At 56.5% G+C, this 26,875-nt stretch overlaps 1 protein-coding gene across 1 annotated transcript in view; it reads left to right on the top strand.

The window, feature by feature from the left end:
• Window positions 1-26,875, top strand: part of SLC39A11 (solute carrier family 39 member 11) — a gene marked incomplete at both ends in the record, with an annotated part of 95,860 nt that overhangs the window by 51,928 nt on the left and 17,057 nt on the right. Inside the window, 2 exons of the mRNA XM_082008232.1 lie at window positions 826-996; window positions 20,487-20,556. Coding sequence (XP_081864358.1) covers window positions 826-996; window positions 20,487-20,556 — 241 coding nt within the window. The remainder of the gene's footprint in view (window positions 1-825; window positions 997-20,486; window positions 20,557-26,875) is intronic.

The following is a 26,875-nucleotide window of genomic DNA, read 5'->3' as shown; positions in this document are numbered from 1 at the left end:
AGGTTGAGGAATTTGTGCTCCTCATTTCTTGGCTTCCCTTCACCTTCTCACGCTGAAGGTGAACCATGAAGGTCTCGGTGTGCGTAGGCTTTATTACGGTGCTGCCTGGTGCTCTTTCCACACGTCACAGCCCTAATTGGAGCTTGGCTTTTAGCGGCGTGGTTTTTAATAACTGGTTGAAATAAAGCCGATAGTAACGATCCTACTGGGAGCAGAGGTCCGCGAGAGCCCGGGGTTATCTGGTGATGTCTTAGCGAACGGCAGCAGCAAATCTTTTGGTAGCAGAACAAATAGTTGCTAAATACAACTCAGGGCACTCGTTTTGTGACCAGGGTGAAATCAAAATGAAGTATTGCGGGTTTTTCCTTCATCAGCGAAGGCAATGGAACTGCAGACCTGCCAAGTTTGGGCTTGGGGCAGGGGGACGGGCTCACCGCGGGCGGCTGCTGCCCGGCAGCTCTGTCCTCATCATCCTCGGCAGCCCCCAGAGCTCGTCCTCGCCACATTGGGACTTTGGGTTTGCAGGCGGGCGTAAGCCTGGGGGTGATGCCTGGGGAGCTGTGTGGGGCTGGGAGCGGGTCCCCGGAGGAGGAGGCAGAGGATGAACTTCTGGGTCTCCCTTGTCCCGGGGGCTCTGCAGTCTGCTTGGGGGTGAAACCCCCTACCCGAACCTGAAGCGAAGGGGGCATGCACACACCTTCAGCCCTGCTTTGGTCAGTGTTATTCCTTCTCTCTGCTTTTTCCTTTTGGGAGGGGGGGCAGGAGATGCCCAGCTGTCCGTCTGTCACCCTCTCGGCTGACCCGGCTGTTTTTCTGTACCCCCAGACAAAGGTGAGAACGGGGAGCCCTATCAGAGGAGGAAGGGCGCGGGGGCCAGCCTGCCAGACGGTCCCCCGGCGTTCCCCGCAGCCAGGGATGGTGCCCCGACGGCCGGCAGCAGCAGCTGGAGGCGGATTATGCTGATGATCCTCGCTATAACCATCCACAACATCCCAGGTAAGTCCTGTCCGTCCGTCCATCCCGGCTCGTGGGCAGCCTCTTCCCGTGGTCGGTGCTGTCCTGGGAGGATCGGACACGGCTGCCGCCTCCCCTCTCCTTTTTCTTGCCGCTCGCAGATGGCACTCGCCGAGTGGGTGCCTGGGTGCCTTTAGACAAGACCCGTCACATCAGATCTTGCTCTCTTGGTAGGGCTGAGCCACGTAAGGTCTTGGCAGCAAAACCCCTTGTGGGGAGGGGTCTCGGGGGGAGCCTGTGGGCTCGGGCTCACTGCTGCGTCTTGGACATCTGCAGCCCCGCTCGCTGTTGCCAGCCTGTTCTGGGCGAAAATTGTGAATCCGAGAGTATATTAAGAAAGATGACACTGTAAAGACAACAAATTCTGGTGTTTCTTCGTTTCTCTTCTGCTCTGTGTACCAGCAAGAGATGCATTTTAAAGTGCTGCTTCTCTGCAGGAGCACGTACAGTTGGGGTTTTCTTATTCAAGGGATGGAGTTTGCCGATAGACGGAAAACTGCAGAGCCCCGAGTCTTGGAGGGCTGTGTCCTGCTGAGGACTGGGTTTGAGACTATGGAAAAAGATGTGATACAAAAAGGATGAGATAAAACAGCTGGGGACACTCAACTCCTTTGCAATTTTTGGTGATGTTGAAAGTAATATGAGGCCACCTTTTGAAACACTTGCTCTCCTGCTTTCCTCTCCCCTCCTTCCTCCTACTCTTCTCTTTCCCCTCCCCTTTTCTTTCTCCTCTCTCCATTCAGTCCCTGCCTGGATGGGGGTGCGCAGTGGGAATAGGAAAAGGCTTTTCTGCATAGCTCGGATCTGTAAACTTGGGGCAGAATGCCGAGTGCCTTTGCAAGAGCTGTGGTTTCCGGGCTGGTGCAACGCGTGGCTTGTTGGCAAGGAGGCGGCTGTTGCCAGCGGTGAGAGCTGCTGCAGCACGGGAAGCACTTTAGCCGTCGGAGCCGGGGCGAGGGGAGCTGCCTTGTGCTGTCACACGTGCTTTTCGATTTCGAGAGCGACTTTTATCCGATGCCAGGGCATCCGTCTTAAATTCCGTCCCTGGCTGGGCTTCCCAGGTGAGAAGGCTCCGTTACGGGTCTGTAATCACAGATCCTGTATTTCTCCCCCTGTAAGGGCACCCCAGGATTGAACGGCAGGAAAAAATCCAAGCAAACACGCAGTGGGCTGTTGGAGCCGGGCTGCGCGTGGGCGTTTTCCTTGAGCACTCGTAAGCTGCCATCCCTTCCAGCCTTGCTGCTACTTGCTTGTCCCTGGGCAGTAATTGCTTCCTTCCAGCCAGTCATCGGTTCCCGGCACCCTTGGGTGCTCCTGCTCCTGTGGATTTTCCTCTTTTCATCCCTTGTTTTTCTTTGGTTTTGTTTAATTATAGGTAGATAACTCAGATGCCTTAGTTCAGCTCCATGTATTGCTGGGGGAGGCAGATGCTTGGCAGACGAGGCAAGTAGGGAGCTTTAAATTAGCCACACACACAAAAATAATGGGAAGCATTTGCACTGAGTAAACCATAATTGGATTTCATCCTCCAAACGAAGTGTCAGGGAGCCAGGGTGAAGAGCCGGGCAGCGTGTGTGTGTTGCTGCCTCGGGCTGTGTCAGCTGGGGATTCCTGTCTCTGTCACCAGCAAAAAAAGAAAGTTTTGTAGAAGAGTGAACAAAGCATCAGCCGTAGCAATAGGTTAATGGCAACACGGCCCTGGCTGCCACAGAGACGCCGGTCTAACCTTTCATTGCTTCTGCAAGAGCACAAAGCCACCCTTGGACAGTTACAGAGGCTCCGAAATTCGCTTTTGCATCTTAAAGGTCACAATATTAAAGCTTAATATCCAGAGAGGTGTGTGAGAGCGGTGGTTCTGCTGCCCGGCGCCTGCCCGGAGGCTCGGCTCAGCGGGGGTCTCTGGGTCGCGGTGGGGGTGTCTGTCCTGGCCAAGCCTTGTCCCGAGGTTCCCCCTCCTGCTCTTTTCCAGCAGTCCCACAGTGCTGTTGTGGGGCTGGGTGGGTGACAGCGGCTCTTTGTGCTTGGTGGGGCCACTCACCGATGGCAAAGCCCTGTACCAACGTCCCCGTTTCAGCGGGGATGTGCCCGAAGTCATCCAGAGGTTTCAAGTCACGGAGTCTGGACTGGAGCCTGTGGCTGTCGTCGTGCTCCTGTCTGCAGGTCACAGGATGCCAGCACCGATTTCGCCCTAATAAATAATTCAGATTGTGATTAAAATGGGAGCTTGTGGCCTGCCCTGCTCGTTCCCAGGGTCTCTGGTCTTTCTTGCGTGAAGCAGATGCTGGTCCAGCCTCTCGGTGAGCAGTGGTACAAGGCTCGGCTGGGCTTTTGCCGAAGTCCTTTTCCTTTCCCGGCAAAGCCTCGGCAGCGCCGGTGGCGCTTCTCCCATCCGCCGCGGCACCTGCCTGCAGCACAGGGTTTGGAAACATGGTAATGCTCTACCTCAATTACCATCCCTGTGGGCGGAAAGGCTGACTCTATAATTAGCGCAGACTCCTGCAGTGTAATGACACCTCGGTTAGCGTGCGGCGCGGCAGCGCCTGTGCTGGGGCGGAGGCGGGAGGTGCTGAGCCGAGAAGTTGGGGATGCTCGGGCACCTCGGCACGCCTGCCGGCTCGCCCGGCTCCTGGGCTTGCGGAATCACTCGGTGCTCGCTTCGGCAGCAGCACGTGGCTCCGTACCGCGTCCAGCGCTCGCTCCCTGCGCGGCCGCTGCGCCTGCAGGGAGCCTGTCACCCGAGGCTGTCCGGGCGCTTCCCAAGGGTTTCCTGTCCTGCCCTTGTCTTCACAAGGCTTCCTAAAACTCCACGTCCCTCGGGGCGTGCCACGCGCGGGGTGCCGCAGCACGGAGGATGCCGCCGGGCGGGGACTGCTCCCGTCCGTGCTCACCTTGCTGCTCAGGTCTGCTCAGGTGCCTCTGACAGGCTGGAAGTGGCCTTGCTCCTTGGAAACCTGCGGCGTTCTATGGCTCAGCCAAACTCTACCAAGTCGCTCTGTCCAGTGGTTAAAACCCCGGCAAGCACCGGGTCTGGCCCTGTTCTGCGCCGCCGCTTGTGGGGAATGGGCTCCCTCTTACTCCTGCCAGCAGAGAACAGTTTTATTTACTCTGAGCCCCATTTGGGGATGAACATGTTTCGATCTTGGCAGTGCATCTATCTTTGGTCTCGGGCAAATGAGCTAGAAGCCGCTTAATATGCGGGTGAGAAAATTGAAAGTAAAGACCAGCCTCTCACAGTCGGTTTGTATTTAGTGGGCGCTGCCGGTGAGCAAAAACCTTGTTAATTTGTTCCAAAGCTGGGGATGGCAATGTAAAGAATAAAGTGGTAATGACAGGAGATGCCAAACTGCAGACTATTCCTACTAATTAATATTCATATATGCCAGGTTTTGTGGAACATTAATTATGTATTTAATCAAGCCCTGTTTATTCTGGTTTATGTTTGTACCTTGGGTAGCTGTTATGCTGAAGACTTCAGATTAATTAAAATGTTACTGGTGTATCACAAATAACAATTAGCGAGGTGTGAGTGAAACCGCCTTTCTCTTTGTGCTCATTTAGGAGGGAGGAGGAGAGCCCGGTAGGACGGAGCTTGTGGGTCCGCTGCCGGCTCTGCGCCGAGCCGGGGCGGCATGCAGGCAGGGATGTCCCTGCCGCGTGAGGTCGGGGGGCTTCTCCGACGTGGAGATGCTGCAGGAACCTGCATCCCTGCCCCTAATGTTCTGACTGCTACAGGCGAGATGGAGGACGGGACCAAGGCCATGTTCTGCAACCATCTTCATGCCCCGGGGCTCTCCCTGGAGTCACGGTGTTGCGGGGGTCTGCGCCTGCCTGGAACCCTCGGTGGCTTAACCAGAGCCCGAGTCATCTCCCGGTGGGTGTCTGTACACGGCGGTGGGCTGCAGGCGTTCCCTCTGTCAGGTTGCGGTGATGCCCAGCCTTGCTTTCCCTTGCAGCTGGGAAACGTGGGTTTCTTTTCCACAAAAGCCCCTCAGCTGATGGCAGGTACCTGGCTGGGGTCCCGCTGGCTGCAGGGACCGCAGTGCCCCGTCTCTCCGTCTCCCCGAAGAGCATCCCCGCCGGCTCCCGGGGGAGGCAGCTGGGCTGCTACTGGGTCTGGTTGCTGGCAGGCACGAGGTGATGCTTCCAGCCACCCTAACGTTGCCAAGGAAACCTGAATTTTCCTTTTTCTTTGCGACGCTTTGGGGCTGGGGCAGCGGGCAGAGCAGGTCGGCGCCATCCCCAGGAGCTGCGCGCAGAGCCAGTCATCCGCTTTGCTCCAGCCCTTTCCTTCCTGCAACAAAATATCTTGCTTTTTCATATTCAGTCCTATCGCTCCGTGTTTGCTCCCCAGTTCGACTTCCGTGATGTTTCTGCCTCAAGTGTCACTGTTAAGCAGAGGTGTCTGGGAGGACATTTCCCCAGCAAATGGGACGTGGCAGCGGCGCCGCGGCGGGCGCAGAGCCTCTGGGTCACGGTGCAAGGCGGCACTGATGTCCCCTGCTCACCCCCCAAATCTCAGATGGCTCCACCTGAGGCTTTCTCTCCAGTTCCCATTGCCAGAAACCTATTAACGAGCTGGAGTTTTTAAATTTTTTTTATGAGAAGGAACAAAGCAAGGAGCAGGACAGAGTGAGTGAGCTAAATATGGAACAAATTCACCCTCGGTGGCGACGGTGCTGCGGGGAGGAGGGAGGGATGGTGGGGTATCACCACGGGCAGGAGAGAAAAGATTTTAAATGGAGAAATTTTTAGATGGTGATGTCTATGGGAAGGATGAAGGAGTCTCCTGGGAAGTAGCACCGGGTCTGAGGGAAGGTCCCTGCACCCCCAGGTGACAGCATCCAAGTTCATCCCCCTTGGGACTGCGCTTGGAGAGGGCGGCAAGAGGCACCCGGCTGCACCACGGTTTGGCACGCACCTCCTGCCCGTCCCCGTGGCCGCTCTGCAGCTCCTCTCCGTCCGTAAGGAAGGTGCAGAGTCCGGCAGCGAGTGCTGCCGCCGCTTTGTTTTATCCCGAGGAAACGGGGGTAGAAGGGAAGTCTGCACCAAAGGACGGTAAATGTCAAATTGATTTGAAAGACGCTTGTTTGCAGCTTCGCCTGGGAAGGAGAACGGCTCAGCTGAGTGCCCTTGGGCCAGATTAGCGTGAGACCTGCCCGCTGCCCTCTGCACGGTGGGATTCGGCTGGGGACAGCCCCAGGAGCGAGAACTGCCTGCTTAGATACGGCAGCTGCCTGGACGCTTGCTTTTCTTTATGGCTTCTTACAGCTCTAACCAGTTTTAATGTCCTTTTATGTGTCTCTTGCTTTATGACTGTCTGGGGGAGAGGAGCAGACGGCAGGTTTGGGTTTTGGTGGTTGGCTGATGGATGTGTCCATGTAGGCAGCTCACGCTGCAAGTGGGAGCTGGATCCCTGAGCTACCGTCATCCCGCACCGCTGGCTGGGATCTGGCTGGCTGCAGGTGCAGGAAGCTGGTGGGGACCCCGGCGTTGTCACCCCTTGGCCCAGACTCCTGCTGTGGACATCTCCAGCGATGGAGAGTGACTTAGTCCCATCCATCGCTCCGTGACTGGCCTGTCTGCCAAAACCAGCTCCTGGTATCACGGGCTGTAGGTGTGCGATGTGCCGCTTGGTGGAGAAGTGATTGAGCAGGGCAGGGATCGTGCCCCTGTACTCGGCGCTGGTGAGGCCCCACCTCGAATCCTGTGTTCAGTTTTGGGCCCCTCACTACAAGAAGGACGTTGAGGTGCTGGAGCGTGTCCAGAGAAGGGCGACGGAGCCGGTGAGGGGGCTGGAGCACAAGTCTGATGAGGAGCAGCTGAGGGAACTGGGGGTGTTCAGTCTGGAGAAGAGGAGGCTGAGGGGAGCCCTCATCGCTCTCTACAACTGCCTGAAAGGGGGTTGTGGCGGCGTGGGTGTTGGTCTCTTCTCCCAAGGAACTAGTGATAGGATGAGATGAAATGGCCTCAAGTTGCACCAGGGGAGGTTTAGGTTGGATATCAGTAGAATTTTCTTTACGGTGAGAGTGGCCAAGCATTGGAACAGGCTGCCCAGGGAGGCGGTGGAGTCGCCATCCCTGGAAGTGTTCAAAAAACGTGTGGACGTGGCGCTTTGGGACATGGTTAATGAGCCTGGCGTTGTTGGATTGATGGTTGAACTTGATGATCTTAAAGGTCTTTTCCAACCTTATCAATTCTGTGATTCTGCAATTGGTTGTCAGCTGGTGGAGACGTGTCCAGAACAAAAGGATATCTCCCCACTGATGAGGAGAGCGCTTCACGGTGAGGTTTGTACCTAAGCCATGGGGTGGCTTGACATCTCCCAGGTGAGCACCCTGCAGTCATGTTGTCTTACTGCCACGCGGCAGTGGTTGAGTCCGGGTTTGGCGTGCTCCGCCGGCGGGTGCGAGGCGGGATGCGGGAGGCTGCAGCTTCTTAAACCTTAAACCAAGTCAGCAAGGTTCAGCCAGAGCTTATCTGTCAGAGCCAAACCAGAGCTGGTGTTCTCCGTGGTGGAGCTGGTGCTCCGATGCTGGTGAATTGGAGGATGCAAACAGATCGCCTGTTGCGGAAGAGGAGGGCATGGAGAGGGGCCTTTGTGTGTGGCTGCAGCAGCACAGAGGTTGTGTGCTGTGCTGTCAGGTTGGTGTTCCTTGGGAGGGGGTGCTTTCCAGGCTGGTTACTTTGTCATTAGCAAAATGACTGGATTCATTCCCGTGGGACAGGCGCTCCCATGCACTCAGCCTCCCAAGAGAAGGCTGGGGCGACGAGTGTGTTATTGCATCTCGATTTTAAAGCAAAGTGATTATTTACATGAATATTCTCAGAGATTTAAGGTTGGTAACATCCATTCTGAACGATTGGGGTTTTTTGTTGGTCTATGGAAATTGAGGCTGTTTTACAATTGCTGACTTTGATACGCGTTTGGTCCCCACTGGGGCTCGGCAGAGCGCGATTGATCTGCGTCTCGCCTGTGTGATGCCTCTTTCTGAAATTGCAGCAGACCTCCTTCCACCGTCGCTTCTGGTTGCGTCGCTGTTAATAGTTATCCTTGGGCACTCGTGCAGCACCTTTGGTTTCTACGGAACGCTGGTATTTTTAGTAAGAAAAGGGAGGAAAAGATTTCTCTGCGGCTTGCATTTCAGACAAGAGGGTGAAAAGGGCGACGCGGGTGAGGGAGGGTGTCTGCCTGTGCGGTGAGCACGTTGTGCAGCGACTCGATGCGGTCCGAGTGCTGCGGAGGGTCGAGGGGAGCGGAGGAGAGCGCTGGCCCTGGGACCAGCGGATGCGGCGGGGATCGAGCGGTGGTTGTTCGCAATGGCGCTGCGACGCGATGGCCCTGCGAGCGGCCGGGGGGAGAGGGGAAGGGTCAGATCGGATGTGGCCCACGAAGACAGGGCTGGGTGTTCGGTGCCGACCGTAGTGTTTCGCACGGCAGCGGCTCGCGTGGGATCAAGGAGGAGCACGGCCTCATGCAGGCGCCCGCTCTGGGAAAGGTTGCTTTAACCGTTCATTAAACTTCCCATTAATTGTCGCCTCATCAGCACATATTTTGACATTTTCTTCTATTAAGCACCTCGACGGATTGAAGCGACTCGCTCAAAGTCGTTAAGCTTCCGTGCGAGGGGGCGGAAAGCACGGCGAGGCAGCCGGGCGAGGCGCCGGCACCGCGCGGAGGGTGCGGGCGGCAGCCCCGGCTGCGGGCGATGCTCTGCGCGGGCGATGCTCTCGGCGGGTGCGGGACGGCTCTGCCCCGCTCCTCCGCTCAAGGCAAGATGCCACCAGCAAAAACCTGGTCCTCTAAAGGTGGAGGCTGAAAAGAAACCCTCCCGTGGGCACAACAGGGCTTTCCTGGGTGCCTGTGCATGCCGTGCGCTGCTGTTCCCCCGTCCTCTGCGTGCACCCAAGGTGTGGGTGCCTGTCTGCAGAGCTGGGCTGTGTCACTGCCGGCGACGCGAAGGGCCCTGGCCACTGGCTCTGGGCTGCTTTTGGGTCCGTGGCCACCGGCTCGGCTCCCGCGGGACTCCCCCGTGCTCCTGCCGGGCGGATGGAGGAGCCTCGGGGAACGGCGTGCGGGTAACGGCCCGGTGGAAGGGTAATTTCACGTATGACGTGGGCAGGGTTGGGAAGTTTTCAGCCCGGGGGGTGTCACAGCCCGTCACGCCGGCACCGTTAAAGGGGCGAGCGGGTGGGCAGGGGGGCCAGAGTCGCGGCGCCTCTAACGCCCCACTGGCAGCAGCTCATATTTCAAAAACTAGTTTGTAGGCAGACACCTGGGAAGCCAACGGAGAACTGCTAATGTGCATTTATCTCCGCGGCATCGTTTTGAGTTGGTGATCGGTGTTTGGTAAGCAGTAACAGCCACAAAGGTGACAAAAGCCAATTAAATACAGTATTTTCACCAGCTGGAATGAAAGTCCACTGAAATATGCATGTGGGAGCTCCTTTTCTTTCTTAAACCCATCGGATCGTGCAGGTCTGTCGCATTAAACATCAGTGAGCAGTGGCCTGAAAGAAATGAAACATTAAAATATCTGTGATGGATTCAGGTTGTGTGGGGTCAGGGAGAGCCCGTTTCCAGCACGGGTTAGCCCCTGCCTTTAGGATAGTTCTGGTTTGTTAATTTGGGAAAGAGTCTTATTCTTCCACAGAAACATTTCCATGATAAAGGAGCTTTGGGATGTTGGGCAGTTACTTTAATTCTTTAAAATCGGGTACCTCCGGTGTAAGCAGTGGCTGCCTCATCAGCTCCTGTTTAGCCGTTGCGGCTCGATGGGTTGAAATGCTGATTTGCTCCACATCATTGTGCTTTGGTGAAAGGGGGAGAAAAGCAGAACAGGACGGGATGTAGAAGGTCTGGCTCCTGCAGGCTAAACCAGGAGCTGGCATTAGGGGAATTGCCCCGTGCTACCCAAATTCCACCTTGTTTAATGGACACAAACCTTCGAGCAAGGCCACAGGCTTCTCTTGGGCTGCTTCTTCCCTGTATCTGTTGCCATGAGTCGCCCAGAGTCACCTTGTGTCACATCCCACCGGGTTTGCTGGGAGCAGCTCGGGCTCGCTGGTCCCCTCCTTGCTCCAAACCCAAGCAAACCCCTTCAGCTCGGCCGGGTGCACAGAGATGGGTTCGCTGGTGTGAGCACCCAATCCTGGAAGCTGTTTTCAGACAAAGGACCTGTGAGATTGCCTGGGACCCCCCAGGGTAAGGCATTTGGTAGCCCAGTGAGGCTTAAAATCCCCTTCCGATGGCATTTTAGCTCCATGGCGTTGCACACAGCAGTGCGGCTTGGCTTGCTTTGTGTCCGTTCTGCTGTTAAGCACCGGTGCGCTGGGGATTTCGGCTGTTTGCTTTTCCAGGTGATGGCTGGCTTGACCCTGACATTGTCTGCCGTTTTTCATCGCCTCTTGCATAACCTTGATGGGACCCATCTGCGAATCCCTGAAAACTTGGAGGCAGAGCCTGCGCCATTAGTTTTTATCTTTCGAAATCAAAGCGGTGGAGCTGAGCTGTCTGGGCACGTCAGAAGCTTGTGAGATGTTTCACCTTCTTTCAGCTTAGTGTATGCACGTCCCAGGCCTCAGCCACCGCTGAATCGGTGCTTTATTAACGGCGCTGATGGGTGAACTCCTGAGTCGTTTATAGAGCTGTCCCCGCAGCAGGAGAGAGGAGCTGAGCTAACACGCAATGCCGAAGCAGGTCTGTGGTGGCTTGCCTGCAATTCCCTACCCAGAAGGACAATTCCTCTCCATTTTCAACGGCCTGGCTTTGCTGTGCTTTCCTACTGCTGCCGTCCCCACAAACCTTTATTGGGTTTCGACCCTACACACCTTTTTTCCCCCGTGAACGTGGGATTACCTGAGCAGGCGCTGCAGGGCTTCCCATCGGTACCAGCCGTGGCGATGTGCCCAGCCACGCTCCTGTGTTCTGTTTGCTCCCTCCGGGGCGTTACCGTGTAAGATAGCCCCAAAATGGGCTTATTTATTTCTCCTATTGCTTTTTTCACAGCCAGCGTTCTGGTGGGGTGGCACGGTGGGGCTCTGCTGGGTGGGATCCACGGGGCTTCGCACCTCTGCCTGCTCGCTGCCCGCATCTGCTGGAGGTTGCAAATAGTCGTGAGAATAATGATTGCCCAGGACTGCTTTGTCTGAGCAGATTAATCCAGCTGGTGCCTTGGGTTTTGTTTTCTCTGTCCTGTCACCGTCTGTCGGCAGGGTCGGGATGCGAGCGCTGCGTGGGCTGCGGCGTGCGAGTCTGCAGGGGAAAGGGGACCGGACCGCTTCCCCGTCCCACCGTAACCCCTCAAAGGACGGCTCTTCTTCATTGGGAACCTGGGGGAGGAGAGGAGACGAGCGAATAATTCATACCACAAATAATAATACATGCCACTATAAACTGCAAATTAATCATTTAAATTTTGTCTTTGTGTTCTGCTGAAAGGATTTTTGGTTAGGGTAATGATTAGGAGTGATCTGGTCTCGTTAGTTGGCTGCTTCTGCAGGGCTGCAGAGAAGTCATAAAGCAAGTTGAATCCTGCTTGGCCAACGTGACTGTGTCACAGCTGCTGTCAGCATCGGGATCTCCGCAGGCGGTTTGTACGTGTGGCTGCGGGTGCCTTCAGGTCGAGCACGCTGTCACCGCTCGATAGTGATTCATGACAATGCGATGCTCAGGGCACTCCTGCGCCTCTGCTCCGTCCACACCACAATGTGCTGCTGCTCCCCAGATCCTCTTCACGTGCACGTTCAGAGGACAAGGACTTCTCCACGTTCCTCTCCCACCGTGACGAACCTTCTGCCTGAGCCTGGGGAGCTGCGTCCCACCTGGGTGAGCTGAATCGAAGCCAAACCCTAACGAGCAGCAATCTTTTATAAGAAACTGCGGCTTGTTTTGTTTTTATTAAGTCACATGGTCGCCGTGACGGGTGCCATAAGCGTTTAACCAGAAGCTATAGGTGTGCTGTACGTGTCTGCATGGGCAGCAGCGCTTTCTAGCCTGGGGATGGAAAACCTGACACATGCTCATGGGGCAGTTCATGTGGGTCTGCAAAAGGCACCTTTCTTCTTACTGCCTCTGAGAGAACTGGGGCTGTGGGCTTTCGGAGGGAGTGGGTAGCATCACTACGCTCTTGTGCAGTTTGCTGGAAGTCCTGCGGAGCAGGGAGGGTGCTGCCAGCGTTCCAGAAAGACGTGGACCTGTTGGAGGTCCACAAAAATGATCAGCAGGATGGAACCCCTCTGCTGGGAGGACAGGCTGGAGAGCTGGGGGGGCTCAGCCTGGGGCAGAGAAGGCTCCGGGGAGACCTTCCTGCAGCTGCCAGGGCTGAGAGGGGCTGATAAGAAAGATGGGGATGGACTTTTTAGCAGGGCCTGTAGTGATAGGACAAGGGGTAATGGTTTTACACTAAAAGAGGGCAGATTTCGACTAGATAGAAGGAAGACGTTTTTGACAATGAAGGTGGCGAAGCCCTGGCCCAGGTTGCCCAGAGAGGTGGTGGATGCCCCATCCCTGGGTCATCCCAGGTCAGGCTGGACGGGACTCTGAGCACCCTGCTCTGGTTGGGGATGTCCCTGCTCATGGCAGGGGGTTGGACTAGACGACCTTGAAAGGTCCCTTCCCACCCAAACCGTTCCGTGGTTCCGAGGAGCAGCCCCGTGGGCTGAAGCGGGAGGTGGGTGGTGTCCCGGGCTCCCGTGCTGCACCGGGAGGTGCGAATCCAGCCAGGCAGCTGCTTTCGGGGAGTCACGCGCCAGAGGTCCGGGCGCTCTCGCTCGCAAGAGCCTGCGTTTATGAGCGCGGAAGAGAAGTGCGACGCGGAGAGCGGCGGGGTCGCCTGCGTCCCGTGGCAGGGCAAGAGTAAGAGCACTCACACCGTCATGCCAGGACCTCCGGTCTTGTGCCAGAGGTGTCTGTGGGGGCAGAGGGGCTTTGGGGGAGACGCGGCTTACCGGGACCGGGGGTGGTGGGACGTGCTGCGGATGGCGGCTAAGCAAGGCCACCTCCGGAGCGGCGGTAGGATTTGTGTTTCAAATGCAGTGTGAAATCCACTGCTTTCTGACTTGCTTAAGCTAAAAAAGAAAAAAAAAAAAAAAAAAAGTCTTTCTAAAATGACTTTAACCTCCTCCTTGCTAGGTTTATAGTGGTGGATACCTAGAAACACGAAAGTCACTGAAATCTGGTAATCTCTGCGCTTTCTTGCGCGGTAATGGCAAAATGATGCTACCTAGAGGGAACTGGAGTTCAATCTTGGGGGAAAAAAAAAAACTTAAGAGTTTGAATAGTGGCGACAGGGACATGCTTAAACTCTCATAGAAACACAAACCTCATTATAGCAAGATTAATTTCCCACTAGCAACTTAACAGTTCTTCAAAGAGCGGGATGAATAATTGATGACACGTTGGCATCCGTAGTACCTTCCTAACGGAAGCGTGTTCATTTGCTGACCCAGGAGAATTAACTTCATAAATCCTCGCAGGAGGAGATAATGTCACTCATGGCTCGGTTAACGCTGCTGCCAGGCTCGAGGTGCTGGTGGGGGACACACGGTTCCAGCTTGCAGGCGGAGCGTGGGTCAGTGGGTGTAAAGCACGAAGGCACATGTAGCTGTTGCCACCCTGGGTGTCACCGAGGAGGAGGACTTGGGCAGCCGTTCGTGAGCCCAGCGCGTTCGCTTCATTTAACCAGAGGATGCTTTTGCAATGAACCCTGCGGACGTGTCGCTGGCCCCCACGGTCCTGTGTTGCCCTGGGTGCGCGTTAGCTCGTGCAAAGCGCCTTCTCAGCATCACAGACTCTTTCCTTTGCTCACAAAGAAAGGCATTTACTGCTGTTAAATCTATAATTCCCTCCCTTTCTTTCAAAGCTCTGCAGGCACAAAGCTCCACGGAGCCACGCTCTCCTCATCTGCCCCAGAAATCCAACGTCCCCAGCAGGCAGCACGGCGGTATCTCTGCTGTAGGGAGAACTTACTTGCAAACCCTGCTTTTCCCCTAATCTCTGCCCTCCCTCCAAGCCCAAGGTTTTGCCTCCGCTCAGACCGCCGGATCTGTGAGTTGATTCTTGTTTTTTCGTCACCGCAGATCATCCTCCTCCTCCCCTGCCTGCCTGGGAGGGCCGCGCTGCATCCCCAGAGGATTCCCTGCAAGGGCATTTTTTAGGCAAAGACACCCATGGGTGGGCGACAGATGGGCTGTGCTGCCTGCACCCTGCCGAGCGCATCCTCTCGGAGAGCGGGAGGCGTGGGACAAACGAACGGGTAATGAGCGGGTCTGTGTTCCCCTGTCGCTGCCATCCTAACCGGCTTGGACATCAAGAGAAGGGGGGAAAACCCCCCGACGCTCTGATGCTGCTCCGCATGGGCGGGCTGTCGGGTCTGCCCGTAGCATCCCGGCTCTGCCCGCTGCCGCGTTCGTGTGTGAGGTGAGACGGAGCAGAGGGCAGGCGAGAGGCGTTGCTGCCTGCAAAACACGCGTGTTACGGTGGTGATCCCAGACACGGCACGGGCTCCGGCATGCTGCGACGTCATTTTCTTTATTCCTGAAATCCTGCCTACGTGATGACAAACTGATTTGGAGAGAAAAGTGAATTTTGTTTAGTGGATTCTTTTTTTTTTTTTTTTTTAAACATTCCGGTAGGATCTTGTTCTCTATCCACAGCTCATGTTCATTTTCTTGCTCTTTATGGCATATAAGAGTAACATAACAACTGGGGTTAATTTACTTGCTGCTGTAGCTTATCAAGGCCCTGTGAGCGATGCTTGTTATTTACTCATTTGGATTTGCAGGGAATCTGAAGGGCTTTTATTTCTGGTTGTTTTTGTGAACAGACCTTCTCCCGAGGATTACGAGTGGCCTCCCACGGTGGCTGCGAAGCTCATTTCATGCTCAAACATGGAGCTGGCGAGGGCAGGAGCTCGGCGAGCCTCGCGAAACCCAGACCCTGGGGTTGCAGGAGGGTTTTTCTGGTGCTGACGAGACAGAGAGAGGGCAGCGGGGGGCTGCGAGCCCGGCCCGGCTGCGTAAGCTGTCCTGAAGAGGATTTAAAATAGCAGCCTGCTTAATTTCACCCGGTTCTTTCAGCTTGCCAAGCTCTCGCGGACTTGGGCAGTGGGTGATGAGGGAGAGGTTTGATGGGATGGAATCAGCCATTCCACTTTAAAGTTGATCCTTCGAACTCCAGGCTTGCGCGGCACTTGCAGCCGGAGGCGCTGGCGGACGAGCCCTGCTGTGTGTGAGCCTGGAAGCGGCCGCGCTCGGCACGGCCGGCCGCTCCGGGCAGGGCTGGAGCCGCTGCTTCTCGGAAGACAGGTACTGGCGAGCTCGAGAGCGAAGAAACAGCATTCAACGCTGTGGGCAGCAGCAGAAGGCAATTTCAGACCGGGCAAAGGGGGCAAGACCAGATTTCAGACTAGGGAAAGCGAAGCAGCTTCCTGGGTGAGCTCAGCCTCTGAGTTTCCCAGCTTTCTGCTTACTTCGGGTGTCCCTCCCCTTTGGTCAAACCGGCACACACAGCACCGTCAGTGGGTACCTGAGCCGCGAGTCTGGGCTGTCCGGAGCCTTCTCTGCTCATGAGCCTTCTGCCTTCAAAGCAGAAACATCTCTTCAGTAAATCTTTCCTTTTTAAAGTTATTTGTGTATTTTGTACATTATCCTCTTCCAGGTCTTTGGTATCAGGGCTGGTTAGGAACTGGCAGCACAGAGCTGGTGCCCCAGGACCGTCCCGCGTCTGCTGTGGGCTGCCTCGATGCCAGCATCTCACTCCTGCCTGAACTTCCTCTCATCCCTGCCAAGGAGAAGTGTTCCTTGGAAAGTGCGGCGCTAGGCACTTCTTCTGGGGCTAGTCCGAAGAGAAGACACCCTCCTGTAGCCCCGAGCACCGCGGCGATGCGCCGTCTCAGGAGCCCATGCGATCCCCTCAGGGCTGCAGAGCTTTGGCCTCCCCAGGAACATCCCAGCGTGGAGCGGGAGCGGGCACAGCTTTCCACGCCGAGGGGGAGGAGATGATCAGTGCTGGGCCTCATCCCAAAGCCCATCCCAGCCAATTCGTGTGCTCCTGCGGATTAGAGCAGACGGGAACGTTGTCGCTGTCCTCCTGGCTCAATGAGACGGAACATCTTGTGCTGTTTTGCAGCTCTGCTGATGGGGCACTGAAGTGAAATTAAAGTAAAAATAAAACCAGAGCTGTAACAGCATGCTGCACGCTTCCAAGTCCCCTCTGCTCGCTGGCGCTTGAATGCCGGTGGATGAACGCTGGGGGAGCTGGGGACCTCGGGCCAAGCGTGAAGGTGTCAGAGGTGCTCTGGGAGCAGCGTGGCCCTCACTTTGCTCCCTTGGCTGACGTCCTCCTTGTCAGCTTTTCACGCGCTGCGTAAATCTCTCCTCGGCCGCTCCGCTCAGTGCTGTGGCCGTTGTGTCGTACCGCGCCGTCACCTTCCGCCTGCTCGTGGCGCCTTGACATGACTCCGTGCTCCCCGAGCTGTGTCCTGCTCCCCTTTCCACGGTCCTTCCCTTCGCACCGACCCCTCCTTGCTGTGGTGTTCCCTCTTGGCTTTTCCTTTCCAAATTTTGCAGTGGCTGCCTTCCCTGCGAAGATGCTTTTTGGGCTCAGAGCAATGCTCTTGCTAGACCTGCACGCTGTCGCCGCGCCCGCGCGGTCCCCTCCTGCCGCACCGCGGCTACCATCCGCCTTGCTCTGAACGTGCCCCCCGAGGCTGCGGAGGAGGGAGCTGATCCTGTGCACAGCAACAGCCAGAAGCGAAGGGAGAGAGGAGGAGGATGGCGGGGCTTGGCCGCAGAGAGCTCCCAGGGCAGGGAAGGTGGGTTCCCCTTGGCTTTGGAGCTGGTGGACGGTCCGTGGTGCTACGAGGACGCCCTGGTTTAGATCAGGTCTGCATATCAGATGTAGTATGTAGGAAGAGCGATGGATATCGCACTTTTTGCCCTCGCCACCGCGATCGGCAGGCTGCCGTAACGTATCCCGAAGCTGTGCAGCATTAACAGGAGTCTGTAGTGACCCTCCAGCACGGTTATCGCTTCGCAGGTTGAGGTTTTGAAGATTTTTTTTTCTTTTCTCCAAAAGCAAGCAGAAAGGAAAGCATGCCTTTGCAACAAGCGCTACTGACTGAGAGGTTTGTAGCTGATCCTTAAGTTAGCGTAGGATTAGTCTGATCCCTGGGTAATGCCTTATCAGGATAAGGCGTCTTGAATTGTAAAGCCAAGGAAGCCCAGGAGAGGTAAAATCCCTTTTTTTTAGGTTAAATAGAAGCACTTTCTTGACAGTGGCTGAGATTGGTCATATTTTTCCTTCTTTGTTCTGCAACTCAGCAAAGAGATGCTGAATTCACGCCCCAGCCTGGTGCCTTCACCATGCGAGCTCCCCAGCTACAAGGTTGTGCCAAGCCTCTGGCTCTTCCAGCTCCATCACTGGTTGCAAGAGTGGCTGACAACTGCTGCAGCCACCGAAATCCTTGGAAAAAACCCTCTCTGACATGGGAAGCTTTCCTGTGGGACAGGCACGCCTGCCTTCCACCCTCTCGCACATCCCAAGCTGCGGGGCTTTTGCCTTGCCCTCTGCAGAGTGGTGGCCCGGTGTAAATCCTTCCGTTGTTCAGGGTGGCCCGGGACTGCGCTCCCCTTTGCCTTTGCTCGCGATGGTGCCACGAACCGGGGATCGCACGGGGCTGTTTATTGTACAGGTTGATGTCTGAGCCTTCGGTAGGTAAAGAGATCTGCTCTCCTGTACCCATCTTCAGTGACCTAACGTCCTGGTCATCCATTTGCAGAGCCTTCAGTGCAGCGTATCTGTAAGTGGTTGACATAGAAACATTAACCTTTCTCTTTTTGTGTCTTTTCCCACCTGAAGAAGCCACTTGGGCTATTTATAATCTGAGTATGTGCAGAATACCTGAGAGAGGGGCTGCAGCCGGAGGGCTGAGCTGGCTGGGAGTGTGGGCAAACTGGCAGCAAGCTCTTTCTGTTTGTTTTCCATCTAAATCTTTGTGTATCTGCTTGCTTGCCTGCAAAACAGAGTCGTTCGGAGGTTTGACATCTTTGAAAGAGGCTGACCCGGTGTTACTGAAGCGGTGAAGTTACTGCGTGACCTTGGCAGGCTTTTCTAAAGGAAATATTTGAAACAAATCGCAGCAATGGGCTGAGTGCCTCACACAAAATCTGCTATAGATAATCAGAGGCTTCGCAAGCACCAGCAATGACGGCGAGACGTGCTGGGGTCTGCGCGGCTTCTGGACCACGTGTGACGCCAGACTCGCCCGGCTGTGCGTTCCCGCCGGACGCGCTGGGGTCGGCAGCCGGGGGCCCGTTTGCGGTCGCACTCGTCCTGCCCCGGCTCTCGCGTCCTCTCGTGGGAAGCGGGGACCCGACGAGCCCGTGGCCAGAGGCTGCGGTGTCACCTCCTCCTCTCCGCGCTGGCGAGCATCTCCACCATGCTGCAGCTTCCACCGCCGGTTGCTTCTCCCTCTCCAAATAAGCAGTTTGCTACGCACCATCTGTTGATTTTTAATTTCCCATAATTTGTTTCCATGTATGTGTAATTTGTACTTTCATTAATTGTGCTGCTGAGTTTGTTAGTCCGTGGGACTTGCTTTGCAGCGGGGAAATCGTCGTGGTTTTTCCCCTCTGTCAAAGCTATTTTCGTTATTCACACAAATTAGCGCGTTCGTCCTTTGAATTTTGCTCTCTGGGCAAGTCTTGCTTGAGCAGCAATCTTTTGGAAGCACAGTGCCAGACCCATCTGCGCAGAGCTTCGTTACATCCTCGCAGCCGTTAAACGTCTTTAAAAAGATTTGCCTCCCAAAGGTGGCTGAGCTGCGCGCCCAGCGAGACCTTCAGAGCCACGAGCACGGGCTGGTGCAGCCCCTCCGGCAATCGCAGCCCGCCGGGGCTCTGCCCCGGGTGCTCGCCCACCCCCGGCCGGGTGGCGTTGGGGCTGTGCGGGAGCTTTTCCCGAGAGCTCTGCGCGAGTGCGTGACCCCCCCGGGTCTGGCGTCTGCCCCGGTTCCTCTTACTAGATGAAGTTATCACCCGGTCGCAGTATTTTCGGGACAATTCGGCGTCTCCCCCCGCCGTAACCCTGTACGGAGGGTTGGTTGCTGCTCTCTCTTGGCACAAGCCTCGGATCAGGGCTCTGAGGAGCTGTCGAGTGTTTTGATTCTTCACGCTCAGCCCGGGCTCGAGGATGCAAATGCGTGATTATCCGAGTTAGTGCTGCTTTTTATGGTGTGTTTCCAAGGCAACTGGAAATTCAGAAGACCACAAACACACACACACAGAGTCCTCCTCTTCTGAGACCTCACCCTCCAGTACGCAGGTAAACACTCTCGGTGACATTTTCAACCTGTTTGAATGCTCATCCGAGCAGTCCCCACTGTCCCCTCGTGGCTGCCAGCAGCCCGAGTGGGGAATTGCCTGCTTTGAGGGCTGTAAAACCCAGCCAGCTACACAAGCAGGTTTGCTTTTGTTCTTTGGATGGTTTTCCCCCCCCTACACCTTGCTCAGAGGGGAACGATACCAGAGAGGCTGCAAAAACAAAAATGGGGATTTTGAACGAAGGGAGGGGGGGAAAAAAAAAGTAGCAGTGGTTTGATGCTTTCTGAAAATAAGATTTTTTTTTTTCTGGGAGAGACAAGGGAGCTGTGCCAGCGGTGGGAGGGTAAGAAAAGTTTGCGAGACGGCAGGAGGGGAGCAGGGAAGGACGGAGTAGTTGTCCCTGAGGAGCTGCACAGAGGATCTGCAGTGGCAGATCGCAGGTCTCCTGCACCCGCTGCCTTCCTGGGAAGGCTCCTCAGCTGATTTTCTTTGGAGTTTACGGGAATAACTATAATCTAGAATTATGGGATTAACTGTGATCTAAAATAATCTGCAGGGTGAGAATTTTCTTGCGGAATTTGTGTGTCCTTCTGCTTTGGAGACTGTCTGTAAAGGCGTTGTGCTGGTGTTTGGGCACGGGGAGACCAGGAACCAGGGAGGTGGCATTGCTGGGAGCCTGGTCCCGGCTTAGCGCAGCTCTCGGGGACTTTACGGGAGAAGTCGGTGTTTGATTCTTCTGAAGCCCCCGTGGCAGCAGTTCGTCTGCACCTTGCAGAGATTTGCCAAACCTGAGTCCTTTTGAACAGACTTTGGTGTTTTGTGCTGCTATGCGCCTTATTAAACTAGCATTTCGGCTGGACCGTGATCTTTTCCCCTCCAGTGCACTCATAAATACAGGAACATCTCTCTGTGTTGGCTTCCCAAGAAACTGCCGGTTTGAGTTCATAGTGGGGAAGCAGTCCAGGCAGCATGGCAGGCTCTTGTATTGAGCTTAGATTAAATGCACTTAGATGAAAACGAGAGGGGTAACGACCTGGCCCAGTGTCCTGCTGTCCTGCTCATGCCCGTCTGCTGCGTGGAGCGCGGGAGGAGGGACAGTCTCAGGGCTCTGGTAGGGTTTGACCTTACTGGTTTTTTCCTTCCTGTTTCAGAGGGTCTGGCAGTGGGAGTTGGATTCGGGGCTATTGGAAAATCAGCGTCCGCCACCTTCCAAAGTGCCAGGTAAGCCGCAACACCGCTTCTGCGCTGCGTGCATCGGGTTTTGTGCGTGCCTTTGCCTTCTGGAGGTTGTCCGTCTGTCCCACCTTGCTCCCGTGCCAGGGTGGTTGGAGATGCGTTGATTGACTGAAACTTGTCTGGAAGCAAAAATGTGGGGAGAAGGAGAAGAAATCCCTAGTGCTGCTGCATTTTCCTGGTGGTTGTACTCGTCAGACGTGAAAAAAGATTTCTGTGGCCGATGCCTGGTTTTTGCCATGGTTCTGTGCTTCTGCCTCGCTGCGCAGGTCAACAGAGTTGGGGTGGCCAACAGAGAGGAGGCAGCACGTGTGGGTGCCGTTTTGGGGCGCTGCTGGGGGAGTTTGGGTCTGAATAGGTGCGCACAGCCCTCATCCCAGCCCTCATCCCTCCAGGGATTTAGGCCGTGCTGGGCTGAATCAGGAGGCACTCGCAGCCTCCTCCCTGCGCTGCTCGCTGCGGAGGGGTTTGCATGCATCACACTTCTGAGGGTGTTTTTTCTTTCTCCTCTCCCTTATGTCCATTAAACATCCCCAGTGATGCTGCAGGCTTAGCTAAATGCTGGGAGCTGTTTCTGTGTGGGGAGCTTCACCTGTGGGGAAGGAGGGAAAAAAACCCCTGAAGATAGGACTGGAAGCTAGAGACAGCCGTATCAGCTTGGGGTAGAGCAGAAGCAAGTCCCTTTCCTCTGGCCAGCAGCAAGAGTTTAAAAGTGATCGTGAGCAAGAGCAAGTGGCGGAGGCTCGCGGGAGCTGGGACGTGCTCCTCACCCAGTATCCCCGTGGCTCCCTGCAAGGAGCCGTCACGTTCTCGTCCTCATCCTGTTGCGGCTGAGCTGGGAGCCGTCCTGCCTCCACTCCCTGAGGAGCCGGCAGTATCCCCACTCTCCCTCCAGAGAAATGCTGAGGTTTTCACAAAAGCAGCATCCCCAGCGGCTGGGAGCAGCTGCTGGAGCCTTTGGAAAGTGTCCGGTGGCTTTGTGTTCCATTTCTGCCAAGCAGGGCCACTAGACTGTAATTGGTGGCAATAAAGACCCTCAGTGCTCCCGGCATCCCTGCTCGCCGGCTCCAGCCTCGCCAGCAGCCGCTCTCTCCCAGCTCTGTTTTCGGCAGCACCAGCATTGCCCCCCGCGCTCCTATCCAAAACCTTTTGTGCTTCTCACCGGGATTGCTGTGAACACGGGGGGTTAGTTCAGCTCCTCCAAAGTACCTGGGGTGGGGTTTGGCCTGTGGGTGCATTTTCATACCAAGGGGGAGGAAAACCTGGGTGTACAGGGGGGGGTGAGGGCAAGGAGAGCCCTGCTGCTTCCCCACACCCAGCCTCCCCCGGCAGAGCTGAAACTGGGCTGACTGGGGGCACTGCTAAAGAAATGGGGGAAAGGAAGAAGTGCGGTGCGGAGCCGGAGCCGGAGGAGCCGCCTTGGCTCTGGAAGAGCTGCTGGCACCTCTTGGCGGCTGGCTCGCAAACGGCACCCTCCTGCCGAGGCTCCTCGCTGTGCCGTTACCGAATGTTTTTCTGTTTGAATTTTACACCCGGGGCTCGTGGCACACCACGTTCCCGTCGCCCTGTGTTTACCAGACCCACGCTGTGATTTATGTGCTCTGGGGACGTGCAGCGTGTGCGGTCTGTGAATAACCTGCCCAGCCCTTACGGCTCCTGGATGAAAGCGCCTTTACGTCTCGGCCGTCTTGTTCCTGACAGAGGGTCTGCGCAGCCCCGGGGCTGGTTTTGGAGCCCTCCGGGCTGTCCAGCCCCTTCTCTGGCCAGGCACAAGCTGATCTTGCAAGGACCCTGCAAAGACACGAGCAAAACCTTCTGTACCCGATGCCCTGTTACATCCCTGGCTGATGGCGGACCCATCCTGGCGGCACGGGCTGGTGCTGGGCGCACCGCCCTGGGCACTTCGATTGCAGCGGATACCGTCCAGATCTGTGGTGAGAAAAGCAGGATACTCTAAACGCTGCATTTCTCTAACCTTTTGAAATAAAAGGCTCTTCATAAAGTCTGCAGGGGCTCTAGAGATGCCTGAACAAAAGGACTTTTTTTCCATCAGCTGCTCAGTAGAAGCTAAGAAGCCAGAAGCAGCTGGTTCTTTCTCTGTATTTACAACAGCATTAATCATGTTAGATGAAAGGTGGAGTCTGTACCATGAAAATACTAATGCAAATTTAGTCAGCTGCAAAAGGAGACAAAATAACTTCATTGCCATCAATCTGTCTGTCATTGTCATCTGCAGCCCAAAAATCACTCAGTGTATCCACTCTGCTGTGAAACCAATTGGAAATATCCAGGAGTAAAATTTTAGGTGGCTAATTTGTGTTATGTAGGCTTAAAAAACAGCAGCAGAATGATACTTGATGTGAGCTAATGTCAGAAAGAGAGCTAAATCTTTTGACACATCTGAAGGGGAAATTGCTCCTTGGCCAACCTCGGCTCTTAGGGGACATGACAGTCGTGATCCCCCTCGTCTCCATTATTTTTGAAACGGCGTTTTAACGAAGCAGCTGCGTGACTCAGTTTACCTCCTCCATCCTGCTTCCCCCTGGGTGTGACTAATCGCGTTAGCACCGAGCTGAGCTGGAACTGGGGCGAGCTGCCTCTCAGGAAGGCTTATTCCTTCAAACCTTGAATCGTGCAAAAGCGGTTATGAACGCTCTGACGCGCTCGGAGCCCGACCGGAGATGCAGGCGCCTCGGGATGCTTGCAGTGGCCGGTAGATGTTCCCAGGCTTGGCCGTGACTTGCCCAACGCTAACCAGAGGACCTTGACCCGCTCGAGGGTGGGTGTTGCGACAGGGTCCCTGCCTGCCTCCACCACCCGTCGCGGTCCTTGCTTTCTTCTCGTAGCGCAGCAGAGGCCCCCGGCTTTGCTGGGGTGAGGGTCCCTGTTCCCCATGCCTTGCAGGGGATCCCGCACGCCTTTTCCTAGGCTGAGGACTTTCCCCTGTGCTGGCGGTTGGAAGGCTTCTCCGTGCTGCCCGCTGCCTGCCTGCCTGCCTGTGGCAGGAGGGGTGCTGTGGGGCTCCCACCCTGGCCGGCTGAGCCTGGCGAGGGACCGTTTTTGGGTTTTAAAGCCCAGTGGGGCCAGGCATGCTGCAGAGACGGGGCTGGTTGGGAGCCGCGGTGGCCGGCGAGCACCGGCACGGGCGGCGTGGGCTGAGTGGTGCAGGCGTAGACCCGCAGCTGACGCTCCGAGTCAGGGGGACGCTTTGGGCTTTGGTTAAAAAACAAAAAAGGATAATTAGGAAGCAGGGTGGGATTCTTGCCTTTTAAAACACCTGGTGCTTTGCATGTGCTGCCATCACCTCTGCTGTTCCCTGACTCCCCGCTCTGGTGGGGTCCTGCCCCGTACCTCTGCGCTTGCAGGATCCAGCCCTCTGGGCTCCTCCGTCCACCCCATCTCCCCCGAGCATCTCGGTGCCGACTGCCGGGCCCCTGCCCGCACCCCTGCCCGCACCCGTCCGCGTTTCTTTGCTGCCACCGGGTGCGCAGGCTCTGTTCCTGCGATCCCGCTCCTCCACGGCTCCTCTCCGCCCGTGCCAGGGCTCGCCTTCGGATCGCAGCCCCTCGCCTTGCGCGCCGTTTCATTTGTGGCTTGTGGCGTGGGGGGAACCCACTTTATTTGGCCTCTCGGGGGATGCCGGCGAGACGCGGTTCCATGCCCGAGGGAGGGGGGATCTCGGCGGCGGGGCTGGATCTTTGCTTTTGTGCACAGGTGGGTATCGGTGCTCCTTCCCGTGGGCCGAGGTTAGCGGGGCAGCGCGCCGAGCCTTTCTCAGGAAGGTGATGTGGGTCTTAGGGCACTCCAGGCCGGCCTTAGGCTGAGCGCGCGTCTGATTTCGAGGAGTTTCCCATGGGGGGCTGAGCCGCCGCTCATCCTCGGGCAGGAGCGTCCCTCCCTCCCTCCCTCCCTGCTGCGGGAGCGCGGTTCGCCTGCCCGGTTCCTCCCAGGTACGAACACATCGAGAAGGTCCCACGGGCTGGAAATTGCAGCTCAGGACAAAGCCGCGGCAGCGACAGAAGAGGCGCAAGACCCAGAGGGAGTGCGTGCCCGCGGCAGAGGAGCAGTGCCCGGAGGGGGCCACACAGGGACCCCAGGAGGGGAGGGTCCCCTCCAGATGTGAGCACGGAGGCATGAGCCGCTCCTGGCTGCCTTCCAGGCAGGAAGGTAAAGAGAAGGGCAGCCATGTCTTAAAAAAGCTGTTTTACTCCCCGTTTCTTTGCACACTATAGCACGGGGGGAGGAAACCTTCTCCACCTTGTGTGGCTGATTTAACAGGAACCAGATGGGGCTGGAGCTGCTGAGATCAATACGGGCCGAGTTTGATACTCAGCCACTCTGGGGATGCAGAGCAGGCAGGGGTGCAGGCAGGGGTGCAGGCAGGGCTGTCCAGCACTGGTGAGCTTGGTCAGTGGCTCCCCTGGGGCTGGGTGGGGGAAGAGAGGGGCCGGGGCAGGTCCCCGCTGCTGGCCACGCTCCGCACGTCTCCGTCCGCCGCGGCTGCGGTGCAGGGGAGTGGCGTGTGTCGGGGTGGTCTCCCTCTCTCCAAGTCCCTGCAGTGTCTTTTAGAGGACAAAAGCACCCACCAGTGAAGCCTGGGGGGACCCTGAGCCCCTCATCCCGCGCGGGTTACGCCTGCGATGCCGGGCAGATGCGAGGTGGGGTCTGGGGCTGGTGGGGAGGAGGTCCCGTGCGCCCACTCCACCGTCCCCTCTGGACCACGTCCCTTCCCTTGGGACCCGCCTTGACGCCGCTGCGTTGGCACCCAGGAGTCTGCAGCATCTCTGCTCCCACATCCCGTGGGAGGGGAGCTCATGCCTGGGCTGGAAACACAAGAGAGGAGGGGGACGTGGGGTCCCTGGGGACCTCTCTTTTTCTCTCTCCCCCCATCACCAGCTCTTCCTTTGAGAATCAGCACGAGGGGCTGGTTATCCCCCTCCTCATCCTGCCCAGCATCGTGCCGTTGCCTTGGTGTGGTGCCGGGGCTTGAGGGGAGCCCAGCAGTGTGGGGGAGCAAAGGAGGGTCCTGGGAGGGGGGAAGCGGGGAGGCGGGAGCCTGGTTCTGCTTCTTGCCCCTTACAAATCCTCCCTGTGCCGTTTGCGTTCTGAAAGCAGGAGGCAGCTCGTAAGCGAGCTGTATGCAAGCGCGCAACAGCCAAATCCCTTTTCTTACAGAGCGTTGCTTCTTCCTGCAAATTTTTTTTCTGTCGAAGAGGAATTCACCATAAAATTAATTTCCTTGGTCAGGATTGCAGGAACTCCTGAAGGTACCTGCGCTATACTGCGGAGTGAACAGAACACTACTGTAAAAAGCCTGTGTCAGCAATTTTGCTTTTAACAGGAGAAAGGTTTGGGAATGTCTGTAAGATAGAGATCCGCACCCTGAGGAGGTGGATGGAGGGAGAGGGCTTCGCCTCCCGACGGTAGCGGTGGAGGAAGACGGGGGCGAGTGGTGAAAGCAGGACAGTGTCTGTGACTGGCCTCATCTGTGTGGTGAGTGGTGCCTGGACTCAGATGGCTTCCTTGGGAAGGAAAAGGGAATCTGTTGCACAAATAACTTTGAACTGTCTGGATTTTCTCTGCCAATCCCCCTCTGGCCGATCTGCTCCTCTGTAAGGAATCACAGCGCCGTGTTTCCAGGAGTTAGGATATTCGCTGCGTCACCGGCTGGCAGCACAGGCAGCGGGTGATTCGCCGGCTGATATTCATGGTTTTCCCCTGGCCAAGCTGCTTTCCAGCCGGGATGTGAAGCCTGTGCACTAGGGATGCTCTTCCAGTGGAAATAATCTCCGTGGGCCGGTTCCCACTCGAGCACGGGTGCACGCGGGCTCTCCGCGCCAGCCTCCGTGTTACATGGAGCGGAGGGTATCTGCGCGGGTGTAACCTGCGAGCGTTTCGTTTTGCAGCCTCGGTATTATTTTAATGTCATTTGTGTGTATAATTTTTAAAATTTGACAAACGGTTATTATTAAGGCTGGGAAATCAAGCCCGTAGCTACTGGGAAATGCTGGAAACGGGATTGCCGGTGCCCTTCTCGCTAGGATCGTTGTAAGCGCACGTTGAAACCGTGCTCTTTGCCTGGACGCCCTCTCTTCCCCCCTCCAGCTGCCCTGCCCTCATCACCCGCCTCGTGGCCCCTTGGGGTTTGTCCAGGGTTCCCCCCATCGTGGGACAGAGGGACGGTGAGCACCGCGGTGCGCGGCTGCAGCCCCGGGCAGTCTGCAGGGACAGAGCGTCCTCCGAGGATGGGGGTCCTGGGGGGACGGGGGTCCCCGGCGATGGGAGCTGCTGTCTGCGCTCCTGCGCT

This window comes from Phaethon aethereus, assembly GCF_964289735.1.
Source record: "Phaethon aethereus genome assembly, chromosome: 18".
In the NCBI taxonomy this organism is placed as follows: Eukaryota; Metazoa; Chordata; class Aves; order Phaethontiformes; family Phaethontidae; genus Phaethon; species Phaethon aethereus.
The sequence above is the reverse complement of the archived record's forward strand: the minus strand, read 5'-3'. Positions and strand labels throughout refer to the sequence as shown.